A 22,954-nucleotide genomic window follows, 5' to 3' on the forward strand; every position below is an offset into this window, starting at 1 on the left:
AGGAATCACAGCCCAGACACAAAAGCAGGAAACCCTTTGACCAGGCTCCTTCCTATTGCACCAACAGCCTTGTGTTGCTGCAATGAAAACACTTCCCCAAGCAGCTGTGGCCAAGAGAGGCAGAAACTGCCTTGTCCACGGGCCCCACCTCAGACTCCAACACTCACAAGAGAGCAGAGGAGCCCCAAGTCTTGGGGACCACAGAAGATGCCATGTGCTCCACGATGTCCGCCCCCACCTGCCTGGCCCACTTGCCTCCCTGCTTCCTGCTGCTGGCACTGGTCTTTGTCCCCTCAGGTAAGTGGGATCTAGGACAGAACAGGGTCCACCCCCGGCTGGTCAGTCCCTAGAGGGGCACTAAGTGCTCTGGCATGCCTGGAGAAGCTTGACCCCATGAAGATAAAGAGGGGTACACTGAAAATTTGCCTGACTCCGGCAGAGAGCACACCCAGTGTCCCAAGAAGCAGCATAGTGAAGTGATAAGCTCCCAGGCTCTGTGCTCACATCCACTGGATTCCAGCTGGATTGCTCCTATGCCCACATCAGATGCTGCAGCTCTTTTAGCCCCAGGAGCCTCTTCTACAAAACAGGGACGCTCATGGGACCTTTCTCTAGGGCTACTGTGAGTATTAAATAGAAAAGTGGTGAGGCTCAGCCCTGGGCCAGCTGCATAGTTTATGAGACCCATTGCAAAATGAAAACTGGGGTCTTTTGTTCAAAAAGTATTGAGCAACACAGCAGAGCATTAAACCAAGCATGGGATCCTTCTAAGCACAGGGCCCTGTACGACTATATAGATGGCACAGCCATGAACCAGCCCTGGCTCAGCTTAAGACACAGTAGGCTCAAACCTCACCACTAACCAGTTTAAGTAATTTGTTTCTGAGCCTCAGTTTTTCCAACTGTAAAATGGAGCTAAAAATAGGACCCACCTTGTGACTTTCTTAGGAGAATTTAACAAGATAATACCCATAAGTGCCTGGCATAACAAAGATGTGATAACTGTTGGCGATTATTATTATCATTCCCATGTTTCCTCTAACTCAGGGGAAGGTCAGGTTAGCTCCAGAGTCTTGAGACCCCTGAATATATAGCTCAGCCTCTGAGTCCAGAACTCTCTGATCTACCAGGCAGGAATACTTGGCTCTCAATGGGCTCATTCCATCTCCTGCCCATCTGGGCCTCTGCTCCAGGCTCTACTGAGATCTAGATTCTGTCCATGACATCTTTGGTCCTCTGGGGTGGCCATCCCCAGGAGAGATCCTGGCAGAACCCAGGTGTGGGGTCGGACCTAGGTGCTCCCTTACTCATTGGCCATATGACTCAAGACACCACTTCACCTCTCTGAGCTGATTTCCTCAATTCTAAGATGTGAATCATAATTGCTAGGTCTCATTCCACAAGTACTTTTGAGTGTCTGCTGTATTTTAGGCACTAGACTAGGAAATCAGAAATCTAAACTACTCAGAATAAAAAATATTCCCAATGATTGTTGCAATAGAATAGATAGAAAATAAGAGAAGTTGCTTAAACCAGTCAGTTGGAAGGTTTGAGTCCAGCTGCGTCTCAAGCTGAGTCAGGGCTGGTTCATGGGTGTGCCCTCTATACAGTGGCACAGAGCCCCCTGCTTAGAAGGGCCCTGTGCTTGGTTTAATGCTCTGCTGTGTTGCTCAATAGTTTTTGAACAAGAGACCTGCATTCCCATTTTGCAGTTGGCCTCACAAATTACGTAGCTGGCCCAGGGTTGAACCTCACCACTTTTCTATTTAATACTCAGAGCAGCCCCAGAGAAAGGTCCTATGAGTGCCCCTATTTTATAGTAGAGGAGACTGGGGCTAACACATTTTCTATAAGGCTTTTAAAGGGAGCCCCCGTACAGGAACCATGACAGGCAGAGGATGCAGATGGAAAATAGATGAGAAGGTCCAGCTCCACTGACAGGGCAGAGGCAAACCTCCTAGGACACCTCCTAAAGCCCAAGTGACTACACGGAAGGAGACTCAGAAGGGGAGAGGGAGGGAAGGGGTGTGGGCACCAGGACTGAGTCCAGTCTCCAGCTTCTTCCCTGGTGTTCACTTCCCCAGACTCATCCCTAGCTGAAATAAGACTTTCTGAGTCCTTCCTTCTTCCTCTCCTCCATTGCTTCCTTCTCGTCACACACGCGCAGGCTTCGTCTTTACAAATAATTTATTTTTAACAGCTCTATTGAAGTGTAATTGACATACATTAAACCATACATATGTAAAGTACACAATTTAATAAGTTTTGTTTGTGAGTGCTGGGTATATTTCACACTTGTGAAAACATCACCAAAATCAGCATCGTGAACATTTCCAGCACCCAAAAGTTTCCTTGTGATTCGTCCTTGCCACTCCTCCTTGTCTCCAAAACAATCATGGATCTGTATTCTGTCATTACAGTTTGCATTTTTTAGAATTGTATATAACAAGGATCACACAGTTGTACTCCTTTTTGGCTGGCTTCTTTTACTCAGCATAATTATTTTGAGATTCATTCATATTGGTGCATATGTCAATAGTTCATTTCTTCTCATGTCTATCCACTGTATGGATAAACCCTTTCCCATTCACCTGTAGACAGACATTTGTGTTGTTTGCAGTTTAGGGCTATCATAAATAAAGCATCTATGAATATTCATGTACAAGTCTTTGTGTGGATATATACTTTCATTTTTCTTAGGGAAATATCTGAGAATAAAATGGCTGGATCATATGGTTGCCATATTTTTAACTTTTTCAGACACTGCCAAACTGTTTTTCAAAGGAGTTGTACCATTTTACATTCTCATCAGCAATGTAGGAGGATGGCAGTTCCTACACCTCCTCACCAACACTTATTATGGTCAATCTTTTTAATTTTAGTCATTCTAATGGGTACATGGTAATATCTTACTGTGATTTTTTTTTTTTTTTTTTGAGACAAGGTCTCACTCTGTTACCCAAGCTGGAGTGCAATGGCTTGATCTCAGCTCACTGCAACCTCCTTCTCCCTGGCTCAAGCGATCCTCCCACCTTAGCCTACCAAATAACTGTGACTACAAGTCCATGTCACTACACCCAGCTAATTTTGGTGGTTGTCTGGTTGGTTGGTTAGTTTTTTTGTTTTGGTAGAGACAAAGTTTCACCATATTGCCCAGGCTGGTCTTGAACTCCTGGGATCCAGTGATCCGCCTGCCTCAGCCTCCCAAAGTCCTGGGATTACCAACCTCTCACTGTGATTTTAACTCCCTAATATGTAATGATGCCAAACATTTTTTACATCATGCATCCTTTTTGGTGAAGTGTCTATTCGACTCTCATTTTTTAAGTGTGTTTCTTATCATTGAGTTTTGAGAGTTTGTTATATACTATGGACACAAATATTTTGCCAGATATGTGCTTTGCAAAGATTTTTCTCCTATTCTGTGACTTGCCTTTTTATTCTTTTACAAGTGTTTTCTGAACAGTGGGAGTTCTTAATTTTTATGAAGTCCAATTCATCAATTTGTCTTTAATGGATCGTGATTTTGGTATTACATCTAAGAAATCTTTGCCTAACCCAAAGTTACAAAGTTTTTTTCCATGTTTGCAGCTAGAAGTTGTATAGTTTAACATTTTATGTTTAGTTATATGATCTATTTTGAGTTAATTTTTATATAGTTTGAGGTATAAACCAAAGTTCATTTGTTTGCACACGTATTTCCAACGGTTCTTGCACCATTGTTAAAAAAAACTCCCCATTCTCCATTGAATTGTCTTTGCACCTTTATCAAATACCAAATAATTATAGTTAGGAGCCACGGCATGCACCTGTACTCCTAGCTACTCAGGAGGATTGCTTGAGACTAGCAGTTTGAAGCTGCAGTGTGCTATGACGATCACACCCAAAATAGCACTGCACTCCAGCCTGGAAAACATAGCGAGACCTCATCTCTTTTTAAAAAATCAGTTGCCTCTATTTGCATGGACTATTTCTAGACTCTCTATTCAGTTCCACTGATATGTTTGTCTATCTTTGTGCAATACCACATTGTCTTGATTCCTGTAACATTAGCTAAGTCTTGAAAGCAGGTAGTATTAGTTTTCTAACTTTATTCTTTCTCAAATTGTTTTGGCTATTCTGTAAATTTTAGATTTAGTTTATCAATTCTAAAGTGAAGCCTGCTAGGATTTGAATGGGAATGGCATTGAGTTTATATATCAACTTGAGAAGAATTGACATCTAAGCAGTATTGAATCTTCCAACATATGAACAGCGTGTACCTCTCTATTTATTTAGGCTTGATTTTTTTTATCTTAGCAATGTCTTGTAAGTTTTCACTTTGCAGTTCCTTTACATTTTTGGCTAAATATTTTCTATTTTTATAATATTGATGACTGGAAATTTTTAAATTCCAATTTCAAATGGTTTATTGCTAGTATATAGTAATATATATAATTTTGTACATTGATCTTTTATCGTCAACCTTGCTAAACTCATTTATTAGGTCTAGTAGCCTTTTTAAGAAATTTTCATTGCAATTTTAATTATGTCATCTGCACATAAAGATAGTTTTCTTTTTTCTTTCAAATCTGGATGTCTTTTATTTCCTACTACCTTTTTGCATGGTTAGTACCTATCCTACAATATTGAATAGAAATAGTAAAAACAGGTATCCTTGTCTAGTTCCTGATCTGCAGGGAAAACATTCATTTTTGCACCACTAAGCTTGATAGAGTTGTTGTAGGGTTTTCACAGGTGCCCCTTATCAACTTGAAAAACCTTCCTTGTCTTCCTAGTTTGCTGAGAGTTATTATTAGGAATGCATGTTCAAGTTTGAAAACTGCTTTTTCTGCATCTGTTGAGATGATTATATGAGTGCATGTATATGCGTGTGTGTGTGTTAGTTTAGTAATATGGTAAATTACATTGATTGATTTTTGAATGTTAAACCAACTTTATATTCCAGGGATAAGCTCAACTTGGTTATAATGTATTATACTTTCTAAATATTGCTGATTGCTGAATTCAGTTTTAAAGTTTTGTTTAAAATTTTTTATCTATGTTCATGAGAGATACTGTTTTTCTTTTCACGTAAGGAAAAGGCTTCGGTTTCAAGATAACACTGGGACTCATAGAATAATTAGAAAAGTATGCTCCTTTTTTCAATTTTCTAAAAGTATTTGTATAAAATTGGTGTTATTTCCTTCTTAAAGATATGGAAAATTTGGCTGGGCATGGTGACTCATGCCTGTAATCCCAGCACTTTGGGAGGCTGAGGCAGGCGGATCACTTGAGGCCAGGAGTTCAAGACCAGCCTGGCTAACATGGCAAAACCCTGCCTCTACCAAAAATATAAAAATTAGTTGGGCATAGTGGTGCATGCCTGCCATCTCAGCTACTCAGGAGGCTGAGGCAGGAGAATCGCTTGAACCTGGGAGGCAGAGGTTGGAGTGAGCCAAGATCACGCCACCGTATTCCAGCCTGGGTGACAGAGTGAGGCCCTGTCTCAAAAAAAAAAAAAAAAGAAAAAGAAAAGAAAAAAGATATGGAAAATTCACGAATGAAACTTTCTAGGATTGGAGCTTTATTTCTGGGAAGATTTTTAATAACAGATTGAACTTTTTAATAGATAATAGGGCTAACCAGGTTATCTTTTTCTTCTTGAGAAAGCTTTGGCAGTGTATCTTTTTCAAAGAATTTGTTCATGTTACCTAATTTGTCAAATATATATAACTTGAAGTTTTCCATAATATTCTTTTATTATTCTATTAATAAGAGTAAAATCTGTAGTAGTATCACCAATCTCATTCCTTATTTTAATAATTTAGGTTTTTTCTGTGTGTGTCCCCTCTATTCAATCTGATTAGAGATTTATCAGTTTTAGTGATCTCAAAGATTTTCTTCTTCTCATTGATTTTTTCTGTGTGTGTGTGTGTGTGTTGTGTGTGTGTGTGTTCTACTGTATTAAGTTTCATTTAGAGCTTGATGATTTCCTTTCTTTCACTACTTTGGGTTTAGTTTATTGGCCTTTTTTTCTAGTTTCTCAAGGTGGAAAGTGGGTAATTTATTTGAGTCCTTTCTTCTTTCCAAATATAGGCATTTAATACTACAAATTTCCCCTTGCTTTAACGCGATCCCGCAAATTTTTATATTATGTTTTCATTTTCATTCAGTTCAAAATATTTTCTAATTTTTCTTTTTTTAATCGATACATAACATTTGTACATATTTATGGGGTTCGTATAATACTTTGTTACATGCATAGGATGTGTAATAAATGAGTCAAGATATTTAGGATGTCCATCACCTCATGTATTTTTATTTATCTGTGTTAGGAATATTTTAAGTCCTCTCTTCAAGCTATTTTGAAATGTACAATACATTGTTGTTAACTACAGTTACCATACTCTTATATCAAATGGCAGGATCTTATTTCTTCCATCTAACTGTATGTTTGTACCCATTAACAAATTCTCTCATCCCCCTCTCCCTACACTCACTTTTCCCCACGTCTGGTATCATTCTACCCTCTCCTTTCATGAGATCAATTTTTTTAGCTCCCACATATGAGTGAAAACATGTGATGTTTGTCTTTCTGTGCCTGGCTTATTTCACTTAACATAATGAACTCCACCTTCATTCATGTTGCTACAAATGACAGAATTTCATTTGTTTTTATAGCCAAGTAGTATTCCATACTGGCCATCCAGTAGTGGTATTGCTGGGTGAGATGGCAGTTCTATTTTTAGTTTTTTGAGAAATCTCCATACTGTTTTTCATAATGGCTGTACTAATTTACATTCCCACCAACCATGTATAAAGTTTCCTTTTCTTTGCAACCTTACCAGCATATGTTTGTGGTGGTTTGTTTATTTATTTTGGGTTTTTTTTATTGTTGCCTTTTTAATAGTCATTCCAACTGGGGTAAGATGATATCTCACTGTGGTTTTGATTTGCATTTCCCTGATGATTAGTGATGTTGGGCATTTTTTATGTGCCTGTTGGCCATTTGTATGTCTTCTTTTGAGAAATGTTGATTCATGTCCTTTGCCCACTTTTTAATGAGATTTTTTTAACTGTTGAGTTGTTTGAGTTTCCTATATATTTTGGATATTAGATTAGTCCCCTGTCAGGTGAGTACTTTGCAAATATTTTCTCTCATTCAAGAGTTTGTCTCTTCACTCTGTTGATAGTTTCTTTTGTTATGAAGAAGCTTTTTAGTTTAATATAGTCCCATTTGTCTATTTTTGTCTTAGTTGCCTGACCCTTTTGAGGTCTTTGTCATAAAATCTTTACCTATACCAGTGTCCTGGAGTGCCTTCCCTGTTTTCTTCTAGTAGTTTTTATAGTTTTAGGTCCTACAGTTAGATCTTTAATTCATCTTTAGTTGATTTTGGTATATGGTGAGAAATAGCAGTCTACTTTTATTCTTCTGCATATGGATATCCAGTTTTTCCAGCACCATTTATTGAATGTGTGTTCTTGATACCTTTGCCAAAAATCAATTGGCTGTAAATACATGGATTTATTTCTGTTTTCTATTCTATGCCATTGGTCTATTATACCATTGGTCTATGTATTCTATGCCATTGGTCTATTATACCAATACACATCCCAATCAAGAAGAAATTTACAAAATCCCAGAAAAAGAACACAAAATATTGATACTAAGGAAGCTCAGTAAGATACAAGATAATTCTGAAAAACAATACAAAGAAATCAGAAAACACTCCAAGACATTGCTCTAGGCAAAGGTTTTGTGGCTAAGACATCGAAAGACAGGCAACAAAGGCAAAAAAAAGGACAAATGGGACTATATTAAACTAAAAAGCTTCTGCACTGCAGAAAAATAATCAAAACAGTGAAGAGACAACCTCCTGAATGAGAGGTAATAGTCACAAAGTACCCATTTGACAAGGGACTAATATCTGGAATATACAAGGAACTCAAACAACTCAACAGTTAAAAAAGCAAACAAACAAATAAATAATCTAATTAAAAATAAGCAAAGGAAAGGAATGAATAAACATTTCCCAAAGAAGACATACAAATAGCCTAGAGGTATATGAAAAAATATGCTCAACATCACTTATCAGGGAAATGCAAATCAAAACCATAATGAGATATCGTCTTATCCCAGTTAGAATGGCTATTGTTAAAAAGACCAAAAAAAGGCCAGGTGCTGTGGCTCGTGCCTGTAATCCCAGCACTTCGGGAGGCTGAGGTGGGCAGATCACCTGAGGTCAGGGGTTCGAGACCAGCCTGACCAACATGGTGAAACCCTGTCCCTACTAAAAATACAAAACTTAGCCAAGTGTAGTGGCACGTGCCTGTAATCCCAGCTACTCAGGAGGCTGAGGCAGGAGAATCACTTGACCCCAGGAGGCGGAGGTTGCAGTGAGCCGAGATGGTGCCACTGCACTCCAGCCTGGGTGACAGAGAAAGACTCCCTCTCAGAAAAAAAAAAAAAAAAATGATGAGGATGAGGAGAAAAGGAAACTCTTATACGCTATTGGCGGGAATGTAAATTAGTACAGCCACTATGGAAAACAGTATGGAGATTTCTCAAAAATCTAAAAATAGAACTTCCATATGATCCAGCAATCCTAGAACAGGTATTTATCTACAGGAAAAGAAATCAATATATCAAAGGAGTGCATGCATTTCTATGTTTATGCAGCAATATTCACAATTGCAAATGTATGGAATCAATCTAAGCGTCAATCAATGGATGAATTGATAAAAAATATATATATACATATATAGGGTGTCCCCAAGCACACCCACAATGGAATACTATTCAACCATAAAAAAATAATAATAATGAAATCTGTAGTCATTCACAGCAACACAGATGGAACTGGAGATTATTATGTTAAGTGAAGTAAGCCCTACTCAGGAGGCTGAGGCGGGAGAACTGCTTGAACCTGGGAGGCGGAGGTTGCAGTGAGTCGAGATCATGCCATCGCACTCCAAAAAAAGAAGGAAGGAAGGAAGAGAGAAAGAGAGAGAGAGAGGAGGGAAGAAAGGGAGGAAGGAAGGAAGGAAGGAAGGAAGGAAGGAAAGAAGGAAGGAAGGAAGGAACGAACGAAGGAAAGAAGGAAGGAAGGAAAGAAGGAAGGAAGGAAGGAAGGAGCTAGACACAGAAAGACAACTATGCAGGTGCTAAAAATGATCTCACGGAAGTAGAGAGTGTAATGACAGATACCAAAGACTAGGAAAGGTGATGGGTCTCAGAGAGAGGGATTAAGAGTGAGGTTGGTGAATGGGTACGAACACACAGTTAGATAAAAGGAATAAATTCTAATGTTTGATAGCAGGGTAGGGTGACTATAATTCACAACAATGTATTATGTTTTTCAGAACAGCTAGAAAAGAGGACCTGAAATGTACCCAACACATAGAAATAATAAATACTCAGGTGATGGATACCAAAAAAAAAAAGAAACTTACAGTAGTAAACTTACATTTCTCCACTCCAAGTCTTTATTCTATTGATGTCATGACTTCTACTTATACGTGTGTTAGAAGCCTCACAATAGAATGTTATTTTTTTTTAAATCAGTTTGGGGCTTTGCTTTTAAGATTTGTTGGGCGGACCAGAACACTTCTTTCTGGGCTGCATCTCTCTTCTGTGGAGTTTGCCCAGTGCCTTGACAATCATGGGTTTTACCAGTTTGGCTGGTGGGAACAGGCACCATTCTTAGCCCTGAGCTGAGTGATGGGCACAGTTCTGTACGTGTGTGTGAGGAAATTACCTGAGGCCAGGGAAAAAAACAGGAAGGATAAGTGATAACAGATCTGACTGGCTCAAATAATGTTTGAGAGTGGATGTTGCTGAATTTCTTGGAACTAAGGACATCAAGGACAAAAGCAATCCCTAGGATTCAACATGCGGTTATCACTTGGTCACAATTGTGAGAAAGTTATTCTTGGTGGTTAACAGCACATGCCTAGCTGAAGATAGGTAGAAATAGAATTTAGAATTCCATAAGTCTTTCCTAGACCCTCTTAGAAGGGAATGTTTGCTTCACCTTCTTACTCTCCTTGCCTCATTCACAACTGAGAAACACCATGATATACTGCAAACAAATGTGTGGAGTGAGACTGAGCTATTCACAAAGGCTGACGGGAATACAGACAAAAAGGAAACTCAGGGTACAAAGCTGCCGACCTTGAGTTGAGCAGAATCTTAAGTCACCTGATCTGAGTTCAAATCCTGGACATGATATCTACTGAATGCATGGTTCACCTCATGTTTCTTTACCACTGTGAGCATTCGTTTTCTTTCTCATCTCAAAAATGGAGATTATAGGCTGGGCATGGTGGCTCACACCTGTAATCCCAGCACTTTGGGAAGCCAAGGGGAAGGAATCACTTGAGCACAGGAGTTTGAGACCAGCCTGGGCACCATAGTGAGACCCCATCACTACAAAAAAAAATTAAAAAATAAATAAATAATAAATGGAGAAGTTTTTAAAATTGAGATTATAACAGCATCTACCTCACAGAATTCTTAGAAGGAGTACATGTGATGATGTTTGTAACCCAGAACATCCATGGGAGGCCTCAGCCCTCTTTCTCTGTATCCACTTTGAGGATAAACTCAACAGTTCAACCTATCTCCAAAATAGACTCAGTTCACAACACATTAACATGAACTGCAGTCTGCTGATAATTCACATGAGGCAGAAAGGGTATTTACACTGAACCCTGCAACACACAAACCTACGTCTCTGAAGGGTGGCATTTGAAGATTAATAGCCAGAGTTCCAGAAACAGGCTGAGAGGGTTTGAATCAAGCCTGTCACTCTCTTACTGAGTGATGTATGAGTGTGCCAGAGCTTCCATAACAAAGTAGCATGGCCTGGGTGGCTTGAACAATATAAATGTAATTTCTCACAATTCTGGAGGCTGGAAACTGAGATCAAGATGTCTGCAGGGCTGGTTTGTCTGAGGCCCCTCTCCTCAGCCTATAGACGGCCGCCTTCTCCCTGTATCTTCACATGGTCTTCCCCCTGCATATGTGTGTCTAAATTTCCTCTCCTTATAAGGACACCAGTTGGATGAGATTAAGGCCCAACCCCAATGACCTCATTTTAACTGAATTACCTCCTTAAAGACCCTATCTCCAAATACGTCACATTCTGAGGTACTGGAGGTTAGGACATCAACATGTGCATTTGGGAGACACAATCCTAGCCGATGATCCTGAGACAGCTGCCTAACCTTTCCGGACCCTCAGTTTCCTCTGTCAAAAAATGGGAATAATGCCATTTACCTTACAGGAGCATTGTGAAGAATAAGTGACATAATGCATGCAGGGCCCAGCACATGGTGAGCACTTGAGTGTTATTTATTATTTGTAGGTTTGCCATTGCATAGCTCAGTTCTCTCTCTGCAGCCAGCCACCTCATCCCCTCTTTCCCTTCCCTCTCTAATGACACTCCTGTCTTGTCCTGGGCCATTGTTCTTGGCCAGATGATGGTTTGATTGTTTTAAGCTTGTCATTTAGGGCTCCAAGTCCTTCCTGCCCAATGCAAGGTCTTTCTTCCTCTTTTGTAGATGCCTCTGGGCAGAGCAGCAGGAATGACTGGCAGGTGCTACAGCCCGAGGGCCCCATGCTGGTGGCAGAAGGCGAGACACTTTTACTGAGGTGTATGGTGGTCGGCTCCTGCACTGACGGTATGATAAAATGGGTCAAGGTGAGCACTCAGGACCAACAGGAAATTTATAACTTTAAACGAGGCTCCTTCCCTGGGGTAATGCCCATGATCCAACGGACATCAGAACCACTGAATTGTGATTATTCCATCTATATCCACAATGTCACCAGGGAGCACACTGGAACCTACCACTGTGTGAGGTTTGATGGTTTGAGTGAACACTCAGAAATGAAATCGGATGAAGGCACCTCAGTGCTTGTGAAGGGTGAGTATCAGGCCCTGCAGACCACGCATTTGCTCCAGTCTGTTTTCCTGCACAGTCACCTTTATCCACTGTATCATGCTGTATCACACAAAATTTCAGTGGCATACAACAATACATATTTGTATCTCTACATGCACATTTACATGTGGCTGGGTGGCTCCATTCCTCATGTCTCATGCCAGAGCCCAGGCTGGAGAGGTAGCAACTACGTGGGGCATGTTTTTCTCATAGAGATGGCAGAAGCAGAAGCCCAGTCCCAACTCTTCAAGTACACCTCAAGCATCCACTCACATTATGTCTGCTAACAGCCCACTGGCTAAAGCAAGTCACATGGCTCAGCTCCAAGTCAAGGGACAAGGAAGAATAGTCTTCCACTGTGCAGCCAAGGTAAAAGTGTGGATGTACCCTATTACAAGCACAGAGTCAAAACCTGAGGCTGATCATGTCATCTACCACACTCCCCAAGTAATCAATCCTGGCATCTGTAAGTCCACCTATGGTGACGTGAATACCCAAATCCTGGGCCTGTCATTGAATAGCAGTTCCTTCTTAAGTCAGTTACACTGGCTCTACATGCCTCAAGTGCTTTGCTTGAAAAACAGGCAACACAATTTGTACTTCAAGAGTCATTCGGGTGACTAAATAGAATGGATGCTTGTGGAAACACCCCATAAACTGGTGACATGGAGAGTATCTGTACGTGGGAGTTCATTTTAACTTGATGCCAGATTCAGGAAGGCTTCACTGGCTTCTTCCAAGCTATGATGGTGCCTCCTCTGTAGTCCTGCCGTCTTCTGGGTTTCCACCTCTGGGCAATTTTTTGACCATCTCCACTGGAAGACAGAGAATGGCTTCAGGGCCAGGCACTTGTGTGTCTTCCTGAGTTTCATGTTCCCCAATCCTACCATAGGTATGTAGTAGGTACTCAGAGCTTTTTTACTGAATGAGTCAACTGGTGAGTAATAAAGAAAGCAGGAGGGAGTGGCTGAGTGAAGAAATCTAGAAAGAAGGAAAGGAGGGAGAACACCAGGGAGGAAATGAGTGAACGATGGAAGAGGAGATGGAATTCAACAAGGACCTCCTCTTTGGCTTTAGGAGCTGGGGACCCTGAACCAGACCTGTGGATCATCCAGCCCCAGGAATTGGTGTTGGGGACCACTGGAGACACTGTCTTTCTGAACTGCACAGTGCTTGGAGACGGTCCCCCCGGACCCATCAGGTGGTTCCAGGGAGCCGGTCTGAGCCGGGAGGCCATTTACAACTTTGGAGGCATCTCCCATCCCAAGGCGACAGCAGTGCAGGCCTCCAACAATGACTTCAGCATTCTTCTGCAAAACGTCTCCAGTGAGGATGCAGGCACCTATTACTGTGTAAAGTTTCAGAGGAAACCCAACAGGCAATACCTGTCTGGACAGGGCACCAGGCTGAAAGTGAAAGGTGAGACAATTGGTTTTGGAGTTGTCGGGAGAGAGGAGCAGGTATTCATCAGGAATTTTTCTACATGTCCCAAACAAGCCAGTTCTTCCCAGCCTCCATGTCTTTACATAAGTTTTTCCCTCTACCTGGAATGCTTTCTCCTTTTCTCCGAAAACTCCTACTCATCCTTCAAGGCCCAACACAAATGGCCCCTCCTCTGTAAAACCTTCTCCTCCTCTCAAACAGAGTTAATTTCTCCCCATTCTGGTTTCCAGAACTCTGTATAGATCATTAATAATTCAACAAACATTGGCCACACACCAAAGCTCACTCCTGTAATCCCAGCACTTTGGGAGGCCAAGGCAGGTGGATCACCTGAGTCAGGAGTTCGAGACCAGCCTGACCAACACGGTGAAATCCCATCTCTAATAAAAATACAAAATTAGTCAGGCATGATGGTGCACGCCTGTAATCCCAGATACTTGGAAGGCTGAGGCAGGAGAATTGCTTGAACCTGGGAGGCGGAGGTTGCAGTGAGCCAAGATCGCACCATTGTACTCCAGCCTGGGCAACAAGAGCAAAACTCTGTCTCAAAAAATAATAGTAACAATAATAATTCAACAAACATCTACCACATGCCTGTTGAGTGTCCTGCACTATGCTAAGTACTGGAGACACTGCAATGAATTAGACATGTCCATACCCTAAACGTGCTCCAGTAGAAAGTCTAACTTTGTCCTTCATAGCTGCAGGGTTTGACTTCTAGCCTGCACCCAGGTAGAAACTGGCAGACTCATCCCAGAGATCCCAGCTCCTGGGACTTAGGAAGTGGTGGGAGAGAAAGATAAAGGGAAGTATGAGAAAGACTCTCTCCCTTGCAGCAAAATCTACCTCTTCCCAAGAGGCAGAATTCACCAGTGAACATGCAACTGAGATGTCTCCAACAGGTGAGTGTACCCACCTCAGTGGAGTCAATGACTCCCCCACAGGCAAGGGGGCCATGAATGGCTTGGTCATGGGAAGCGAGCAGTCCCAGACTCCTGGGGCTAATCTGCCACCAAGAAAGCTCCCAGGACTTCATCTCAACTGCAGAACTAGGACCCCAGAGAACCATGTTATAACAGCTCAGTTATAACAAACTTTCTCATAGCCAGGGCCATGTAACTGTTTAGTGGGAAATTTTTCTTGAGAGGTGGTGAGCTCCCTGTGATTCTGAATATAGGGACACACTGTGAGGCTATGCACAGCGACACTGGAGAACATGGCTTTGCAGCTAAGCCTCCTGGAAGGAGCACCTTCCTAGTGTAATGGGCAGGTTCTCGCCCCTTGAATCTGGTATCTGACTCTATGAACTAGCGGGGAGGGGACAAGAATCAGAAAGCCTACTTCATGGGGTTGTGTGTGCACTCAAGGAGATCACACATGCCAGGTGTCCAGAACTGTGCCTAGCACATCTCATGTTAATATTTGAGGGCTCTCGGTATCTGGTGGGAGCTTGTGATAGACGTGGTCAGATTTGCCTTCCTGATGCTTGGCCCTGCTCCTGCCATTCATGGGGGCCAGACTGCCTGGGTCCTGTGACTTCTTTAACACATGTGGCCCTGAGAAAATCATTTCCCCACTCTGGGTCTGTCTCCTTATCTATAAAAATTGGATCACTATCCTACACTGTAGGATTACCTTGAGGATTGCATTAGGCAATTAGGAAGAGCAGAGGTTAGGGATGTGACTGAGATGATTACAGATGCAGGTAGAATATTGGATAACCGTTCTCTGGGCCCAGGGCAGAGGGAAGGGTGGTCTTTCATCTCCTCTCTCAATGTAGAAAGGATACAGCTCCAGAGGTTATACAGCAGCAGGATGTGACCTTGCCCATGGGCAGCACTGAGGTGTGGGCTGTGGGGCCCTCACCACGGGTCCCGCCTGAGCTCTCTCCTGTGCCTCCCAGGCCTCCTGGTTGTGTTCGCACCTGTGGTCCTGGGGCTGAAGGCAATTACCTTGGCTGCACTCCTACGGGCCCTGGCTACCTCTCGGAGGAGCCCTGGGCAAGAAGATGTCAAGACCACAGGCCTAGCAGGAGCCATGAACATCTTAGCATGGAGCAAGGGTCAAGAGTGAGGGGTCAGCCCCAGAATGGGGATCTTCTGAGTTGGAGAGGAGCCAGGGCTCCTCAACCATTTCCCTACCTCCAGTCCCAGCCTCCAGGTGCCCCCAGGCCTCATGACAAACTCCTAGATCCCTACATCTGGTTTTGGTCCACCTAGTGAAATTCCCTTCTTTGCACCAGGCTTCCCTCTAAAATGTCTCCCTTTCTCTTTTTGGCCTGTTCAAGACCTCCTTGCTTTTCAGTGCCTGACTCAGTCTCTCCTCAACACCCTTGCCCCTGCTGCAGCCCTTTCTGGTGTGCCCTGCCCCTTTCCCCATCTCGCCACATCCTTCTTGGCCTCCAACATCCAACTCAGAGTCTTCTTCCCAGGAGATGTCTCTAAGAATCTCTGAGCTCAACCAGCCAGACCATCTGTGCCCCTCCATCTACACCTTTCTCCCCGCTCCTTCTTGCCTTCCTTCCATCCCCCACATGGCTGGCTTGGGCAGATGTAATATTAGAATGCAGGTTCAGCAACCATAACAAAGCTCTTAAATAACAGTGGCTTAAACCAGTGGAAATCAACCAGAAAGTTGACCATCCGCAGGCCAAGCAATACAGAGACTCCCTGGTATTGAGACCCAGGATTCATTGATCTCATTGCTACCAGGTCCACCTTCTGGGCAGCCAGACTGGAGAAGAAGGCAGGAAAGGCGAGCAGGACCCTCCCCTTTAAGTGCACAGTCAGGAACTTGGCCACCTCACTTATCTCTACTTGGCTGGAATGTGCTCACATGGTCACACCTAGCTGTAAGAAACGCTGGGAAATGTAGTCTTTATTTCTGGCAGCAATGCGCCCAGCTGCAAGTTTTCACTAGAGAAACCGGATGGTAGACATCAGGGGATAACCAGTTATCTCCACCACAGTGGCATACAGGCAGCCTCTCACCTTCCCTGTGGGACACCTGAGTTCAATGCCCAGCTAGCTAGCCAGCACTTCTTCCCACCATCACCTCCCCTGGGGAAGCATGATGTGGGGCAGTAGTTCCCAAGACGAGTGATTTTGCCCCCATTGGACTTTTGGCGATGTCTAGAGATGTTTTTGGTTGGCACAACCTGGGGGGTGCTACCACCATCTAGTGGACTGAGAAGCCCTGACATGGGGAAGATTGTGCATGCCCAGGAGTCAGACACACCTGCCTTTAACCCTGAGGCCTCTGCCCCCTCCCTGTGCACCCTCAGTGACTAATCAGAGTCCCTTCACATCACAGAACATCCAGGATACTAATGTGGACTTCTCTGCATTGTGTAAGAACCAATTCAAGACCAGGCATGGTGGCTTATGCATGTAATCCCAGCACTTTGGGAGGCCAAGGTGGGTGGATCACCTGAGTTCAGGAGTTTGAGACCAGCCTGGCTAACATGGTGAAACCTCGTCTCTACTAAAAATACAAAAAAATTAGCCAGGCGTGGTGGTGTGCACCTGTAATCCCAGCTACTTGGGAGGATTGGGAGGATGGGGCAGGAGAACCACTTGAACTGGGAGGCGGAGGCTGCAGTGAGATGAGATCACGCCATTGCACTCCAGCCTGGGCAACAAGAGCAAAACTCCATCTCAAAAAAAAAAAAGAAGAACCAATTCAATTCTGCATTTACTGAGGGCCTACTATGTGCTGTGTGCACTGCGTGCACTTGATACATGTAAATTCCCTGTTCTCTTTCCAGGCAAACATGTATTAGCACTCACTATAGCGGGGAATAGATAAGTCTAGATGTTTTTCATTACCACAAACAGAAAAACAGCTTGAACTAAGCCAGAGAGAACAGTAATTTAGTCTGAGAATGGAATAAATTACTGAATTACCAGACATTAGAGAGGGTAGGGAAGGTAGGCTGAATACTAACCCCCACCCCAAAGATATCCATGTCCTAATCTCGGGAACCTGTGACTGTTACCTTGTATGGCAAAAAAAAAGAAAAAGAAAAAAGAAAAAAAAGACTATGCAGGTGTGATTAAATTAAGAATCTTGAGATGGGGGTGGGGGTTTATCCTGGATGATCTAAGTGAGCCCTGAAAGAGATGTTAAGTATCCTTACAAGACAGACACAGAAGGAGCTTCAATGTAGAAGAGAAAGCAATGTGACCACAGAGGCAGAGTTTGGAGCGATGTGACCACAGGTTAAGGAATGCCAGCAGCCACCAGAAGCTGGAAGAGTCAAGGAAAAAATTCTCCCCCTGGAGCCTCCGGAGGAAGTGTGGCCCTGCCAATACCTTGATTTCAGACTTTGGGACTTCAGAAATATGAGAAAATAAATTTCTGTTGTTTTAAATTATCAGGTTTGCAGTGATCTGCTGCAGCAGTCATGGGAAGCTAAAACAGCAGGAAAGCATGGAGGTGGTTCTCCACTAACTGGAGGTGGGTCCTACCTGCCCCTGCAAGCCCCCTCACCCTGTAGGGCCCTGCATGAGCTGGTGCCTGCTGCCCCCTCTGACCTCATCTCCCCAGATCCTGTAAGCTGACTCTGCTCCAGCACCCCTCTGGGATTTGACCACACAAAGCTCCCTGATTCATTCAAGTCTCTGCTTAACTCTTACCTTCAAGAGGGCTCTCTGGACCACTCTATCCAAAAAAGCACCTCCATCACTCTCATTCCTGCTTGCCACTTAAGTTTTCTTCATAGCACTTACTGCTACCTGAAAACCTGTGTGTGGGTGTGTGTGTGTGAGCGCACAAGCATGTGTGTGTGCACCTATGTGGGTGTGTGGGTGTGCATGTGTGCATGTGTGTGTCTGTGTGTGTGCATGTGTGTGCCTGTGTATGCATGTGTGTTCACGTGTGTGTGCGTGTGTGTGTGCGTGTGTGCGTGTCTGTGTGTGCGTGTGTGTTTGTGTGTCTGCTTCCTTGATGGTTGTTAGTTGTCCCCACTAGAATTTGAGCTCCCTGGGGACAGGAACCTAACGGTCCACTATTGTAGCCACCCTCATTCAATCCTGAAACGTGGTTGAAAGCTGACTCTGTGCCAGGCCCTAATCAGTGTGCTGAGAATGAAACAGAAGTCTGCTCTCTCAGCGCTTACCTCCTCCTGAGAGAAGAGAGACAATGAGCAAGTAACCCTAGGTAAGTAACAGGCCCCACTATACTGAGTGCTGAGGGCCTTCACAATGCAGGAGGAGGGGGAAGGAAGTTGCCAGAGCAAAGGGGAAGTGACACTATTTTATGCAGGGTGGACAGAAGAGGCCTCCTGATAAAGTGACATTTGAGCTGACACCTGAAGGAGGTGAGGAAGGGAGCCCTGCAGATACCCAGGGAAAGAGCTGAAAAGTACAAGGAACAGCGAATGCAAAGTTCCTGAGGCAGGAACGTGCTTGATTTGGCACAAGAACAGCAAACACCAAGCAAAATGCCTGGCCTGTATTAGACCCCGTAAACACCTGAACTACATGCATGGCAGAGATGAAGTACACAATCTCGGAAATCTGGCTGTGCAGGTTCAAATTCCAGTTCTCCTACTTATCTCTTGGGTGAGTTTTTTTCTCTCAGTTTCCTTGTCTATAAACTGATAATAACATGCGTGTCTCCCTTATTAGGTAGTTTTGAGGCTAAAATGCATTGGTATATGTGCAGCACCTGGCACATAAGAAGCCCTAAATAATTATTATAGTTACATTATTTCATTAGGCAATTGTTATGCAATTCTAACTATAAACTGTAGTCACTATCCTCCCCATGATGAGGAGCATGGCAGCCTACAGTGCCTGGGCCCCTTATCAGGCAACTTCAGAAGCCAGATGGCCCTGCTCACCACAGACTCAGTTGGAAACTCCTATAGAAAGTTGGCCCTGCTTGGGTCCAGGGACTTATAGGGACATGGCAGGGGAGCAAGGTGGAGGCAAGTCCACTAAAGAAGACAAATATAACAAAAGATGAATAATTTAAGGCCCTTCGTGGGGACTCTGGGAAACCTGCTGACCACAGATAGAAAGGGTGGGGAATGGATGGGAGACAGAACTCCTCAGCCCAGCCCTTCTGCTGCTTTGGGGCCCCAGGCATTGCACAGGTGAGATGACCCACCAAAGACAGAGCAGGGGCATGCCACAGGGAGGCCACAGCCCCCACTAAGGGCCAACAGGCCACTATTACATGTCCTGCCTGGGCCTTCAGATGTGATGCCTGGATGTCAGTGGCTACACTCCAAGATCCCTGAATCAGGGCATCTGTTTCTCTCCCTCCTCTTCTGTTTCCTTCTTCCTGCAGCTCTTCTTTAGCTCTTTCCTTCCTTTCCCATGGTTCTTGTCCCATGCTCCTCCTGCCCCAAGGAACCCCCATCAAGGCTGCCAAAGTCGCAGCCTTTGTGACAGCTCCCTGTGAGAGATGAGTCTATTCACGCCACTCTCCTCGAGGACCCTCCATTTCCCCCTGCAGGTAAGACCTAGAGCCGGAGGAAGAAAAGGCGCAAACGCCATTTGACAGTGGCTTCCTATATCCTGACAACCCAAGGATGGCAGCCCTGCTGCAGTACTGGGGTGGCGGTATCGGGGTGGGGTGAGAGGAGGGGCCAGCCTGGTCAAGAATAGTCCATCGTCTCCACAAGACACACTGCCCAGAGTGCAGCTACATGTCACTGGGCTGAGAAAGTGGGGAATGCCAGGCCTAGTCAAGCACATTTCTAAATTCTATCTAAATGGCACTGATTAATGGCCCTTTGCTACACAGTTCATTCTCAACCTTGCATTTTGACTCAACATTTGAGTTATATCCAGGTTGGTTACCTGTAACTCTAATTCATTCATCTTCAGAACTGTATAGTATTCCATTGTATCAACATATTACATTTGTGATTTCTGTTGATGGATGGAGACCTTAGCTATTCCAGTTTCTCACTATCCCAAACAGAGGCAGTTTCATTGTGTCTCCTGATGCATGCACCAGTGCACACACCCACAAGTAGAACTGGAGGGTTACACAGGTTCTATGCTTCTTCAACTCCACTAGATTGGCCAAATCATGCCCCAATGCCATTAAGCCAACATATACTGCTGCCAGACACAGGAAAATTCCTGTTGTTTCATGCTTATGCCAATATTTCCTGTGGTCACATTACAGGGAAGTGTGGGAATCTTCAGTTCTTGTCTGCTTGGAAGAAAGATTTCAGCCAAGAAACACACAGCAAAGGTTAAGTAGCAGAGTTTATTGAAGAAAGATAAAGTATGTTCCTAGAAAGGAGTGGGCTGACCTGGCTGGAAAACAGCATCAGGCGAAAGACAGCAGTAGCAGTGTTTATTTAAAGAGACAGTACACTCTGAAAGAACAAGCCAGCCTCAGCTGCTGCTGGGGGACCCTCTTTATGAGAATCTTACATGACTATTCGTGAAGGGGCATGAGGGAGTGTCACTTACAATCATGTTTTAGGTGGTCCTCTTGGCCATGAATGTTCTGTGTTTGTACACGCTAGTAAACATATTGCATGTCTCATTGGCATTTAAAATCTCCACTCAGGGGTGTGTTTTGTTATTAGTATTATTATTTTTTGTGACAGAGTCTTGCTCTGTCACCTAGGCTGGAGTGCAGTGGTGTGATCTCGGTTCACTGCAATCTCTGCCTCCCGGGTTCCAGCGATTCTCCTGCCTCAGCTTCCTGAGTAGCTGGGACTACAGGCACGCACCACCACGCCTGGCTAATTTTTGTATTCTTTTAGTAGAGACAGGGTTTCACCATATTGGCCAGGCTGGTCTCGAACTCCTGACTTGGTCATCCACCCACCTTGGCCACTCAAAGTGCTGGGATTACAGGCATGAGCCACTGTGCCCAGCTTGTTATTATAATGAGCAAAAGGCTACTGTAGGGTGTTACTAGAGGAGTGCACATGCTCGTCAGTGGGAAAGTCCCTACCATGGTTATCTCTGGGTAAAGCCTCATAAGTCCCCTTTAGGGACAGGAGCCCAACCACAAGGCCAGAAGTTGCCAGTGTAGCCATTGTCTTTTTGCTGGCTGCCAGTGGGTGGCGCTGACTGTCAGTGAATGGAGTCGCCAGGACTTCTTTTCCCAATCTGGCTATCCGCCTACTCTAACAGTCAGGCTTGTAAATGTTTTACCAGTTGGATAAGACAAAAGGGAATCTCATTGCAGTTTTCATTGGTTCTCACTGCTGACTAATGCAACCAAGCATTTTTCCATACACCGGCTGGCAGTACTGTTATTTTATTATTATTGTCATTAGTTGAAGATGTTGTGAAAAGAGAGACAAATAGTCCCAACTTTGCTGAGGCAGTGGTAGTGTTATTATTATTATTATTTTTTGAGACAGAGTCTCGCTCTGTCACCTTTTGTGATGAAGAGTGGTAGAAGAAGGCAGTGCTGAGGCTGAGGTAGTAGAGAAGGGTGAGTGGTACCGGCAGCTTCCATGTATAGGGGCCTCTGGAATATCTGAATGTCAGTTGAGAAATCAATCATTTGCTCCACCTAGCAGCTCCCCTGGGCCCCTAAGCTATAGAGGGTCTAGCGCTTAGGGGACTGGAGTAGGGGGTCAGAGGAGACACCAGTCCTGGGTACACACAGCTCCTGCCCAAAGTAAAGTCACCACCAGTGAGGACACAGCAGAGGGGGTGCCAAAGGAAGGCTGGGGTGGGGCAGGAGGTGGTGGAAGATAGGATTAAAGGAAGGGGCTGGGGTGAGGCTGGAGTGGGAAGGAAGATGGAGATGAGCCCGGAGGGGGCTGGGGGTGAAATGGAGTGAAAGTGGGCTTTGGAGGGTGGGGTGCGTTTAGTACTGAGGGTGGAGTTAGAAGGGAAAGTGGGGCGGGGTGGGTCAGGTGCTGGCGGCGGATCTGTGAGGTAGAGGTGAGGCTGGAGGTGGTAGCGGTGGTAGAATTTGGGGATGGGGCTTGGGTGGGATGGGGCTGGAGGTTGGGGGGTGGTTGGACATAGGAGGGTGGAGCTAAAGCTGAGCCTTCAGCACCTCCTTCGCTAGTTTTGTTAAGGACACTTAGATAAGTGTTACGTAAATGTAGTTTCAAGTTCACGCCCTCACATCCCCTGCCTTAAACTCCAGTTGGGTCATCTGGAGCTGCCTCCAGAAACCAGCCATAGGAAGTGACCAGCACAGTCCTGCAGTCTAAGGAGAGACAGTGTGGCGTAGTGGTTAGAAGCAGACTCAGGAGCTGTGCAATACCTGGATTCAAAACTCTTTAGAAGTCTAGGTTTCCCCATCTGTAAAATGGAAATGATAACAATAGAACTCGCTTCATAGGGTGCATGAGTTAGTGTATCTAAGGCTCTTTGTAGAGTGTCTGGGGGCATAATAAGTGCTCAGTAAACACTAGCTGCCAGGTAGTGTTATGGGAAAGGATACCCTCAAGGCCTCTAGAAGACGGATCAGGGACCCTCTGGCCAAACAAAGAGCTTTCCCTGATGGCACAAAAATGAAGAGGGGGGTGACAATGTGTTTCAATGACTCCAATACCAGCCAGGGGACTGGACCTTGAGGAGCTGATCACCTGCAGATCTTTAAGCTGGGGTTAGTCGTTGTCAGTTTCCAGGGT

At 44.3% G+C, this 22,954-nt stretch overlaps 1 protein-coding gene across 3 annotated transcripts; it reads left to right on the forward strand.

Annotated features, from left to right (window-relative positions):
• The first annotated feature begins 151 nt into the window (after window positions 1-151).
• Window positions 152-17,852, forward strand: SIRPB2 (signal regulatory protein beta 2). 3 transcript variants are annotated; one of them, XM_054468232.1, is made up of 5 exons: window positions 152-297; window positions 11,548-11,913; window positions 13,009-13,350; window positions 14,211-14,276; window positions 15,278-17,852. In XM_054468232.1, the coding sequence occupies exons 1-5, from the start codon at window positions 213-215 to the stop codon at window positions 15,445-15,447; spliced, it is 1,029 nt and encodes a 342-aa protein (XP_054324207.1). In that variant the 5' UTR covers window positions 152-212; the 3' UTR covers window positions 15,448-17,852. The 3 variants fall into 3 exon arrangements, with proteins under 3 accessions (XP_054324207.1, XP_054324206.1, XP_054324205.1); XM_054468231.1 differs by lacking the exon at window positions 15,278-17,852 and having other exon boundaries at window positions 157-297; window positions 14,211-14,464; XM_054468230.1 differs by lacking the exons at window positions 14,211-14,276; window positions 15,278-17,852 and having other exon boundaries at window positions 157-297; window positions 13,009-13,782.
• The last annotated feature ends 5,102 nt before the right edge of the window (window positions 17,853-22,954 follow it).

Source organism: Pongo pygmaeus, chromosome 21 (assembly GCF_028885625.2).
Source record: "Pongo pygmaeus isolate AG05252 chromosome 21, NHGRI_mPonPyg2-v2.0_pri, whole genome shotgun sequence".
Lineage (NCBI taxonomy): Eukaryota > Metazoa > Chordata > Mammalia > Primates > Hominidae > Pongo > Pongo pygmaeus.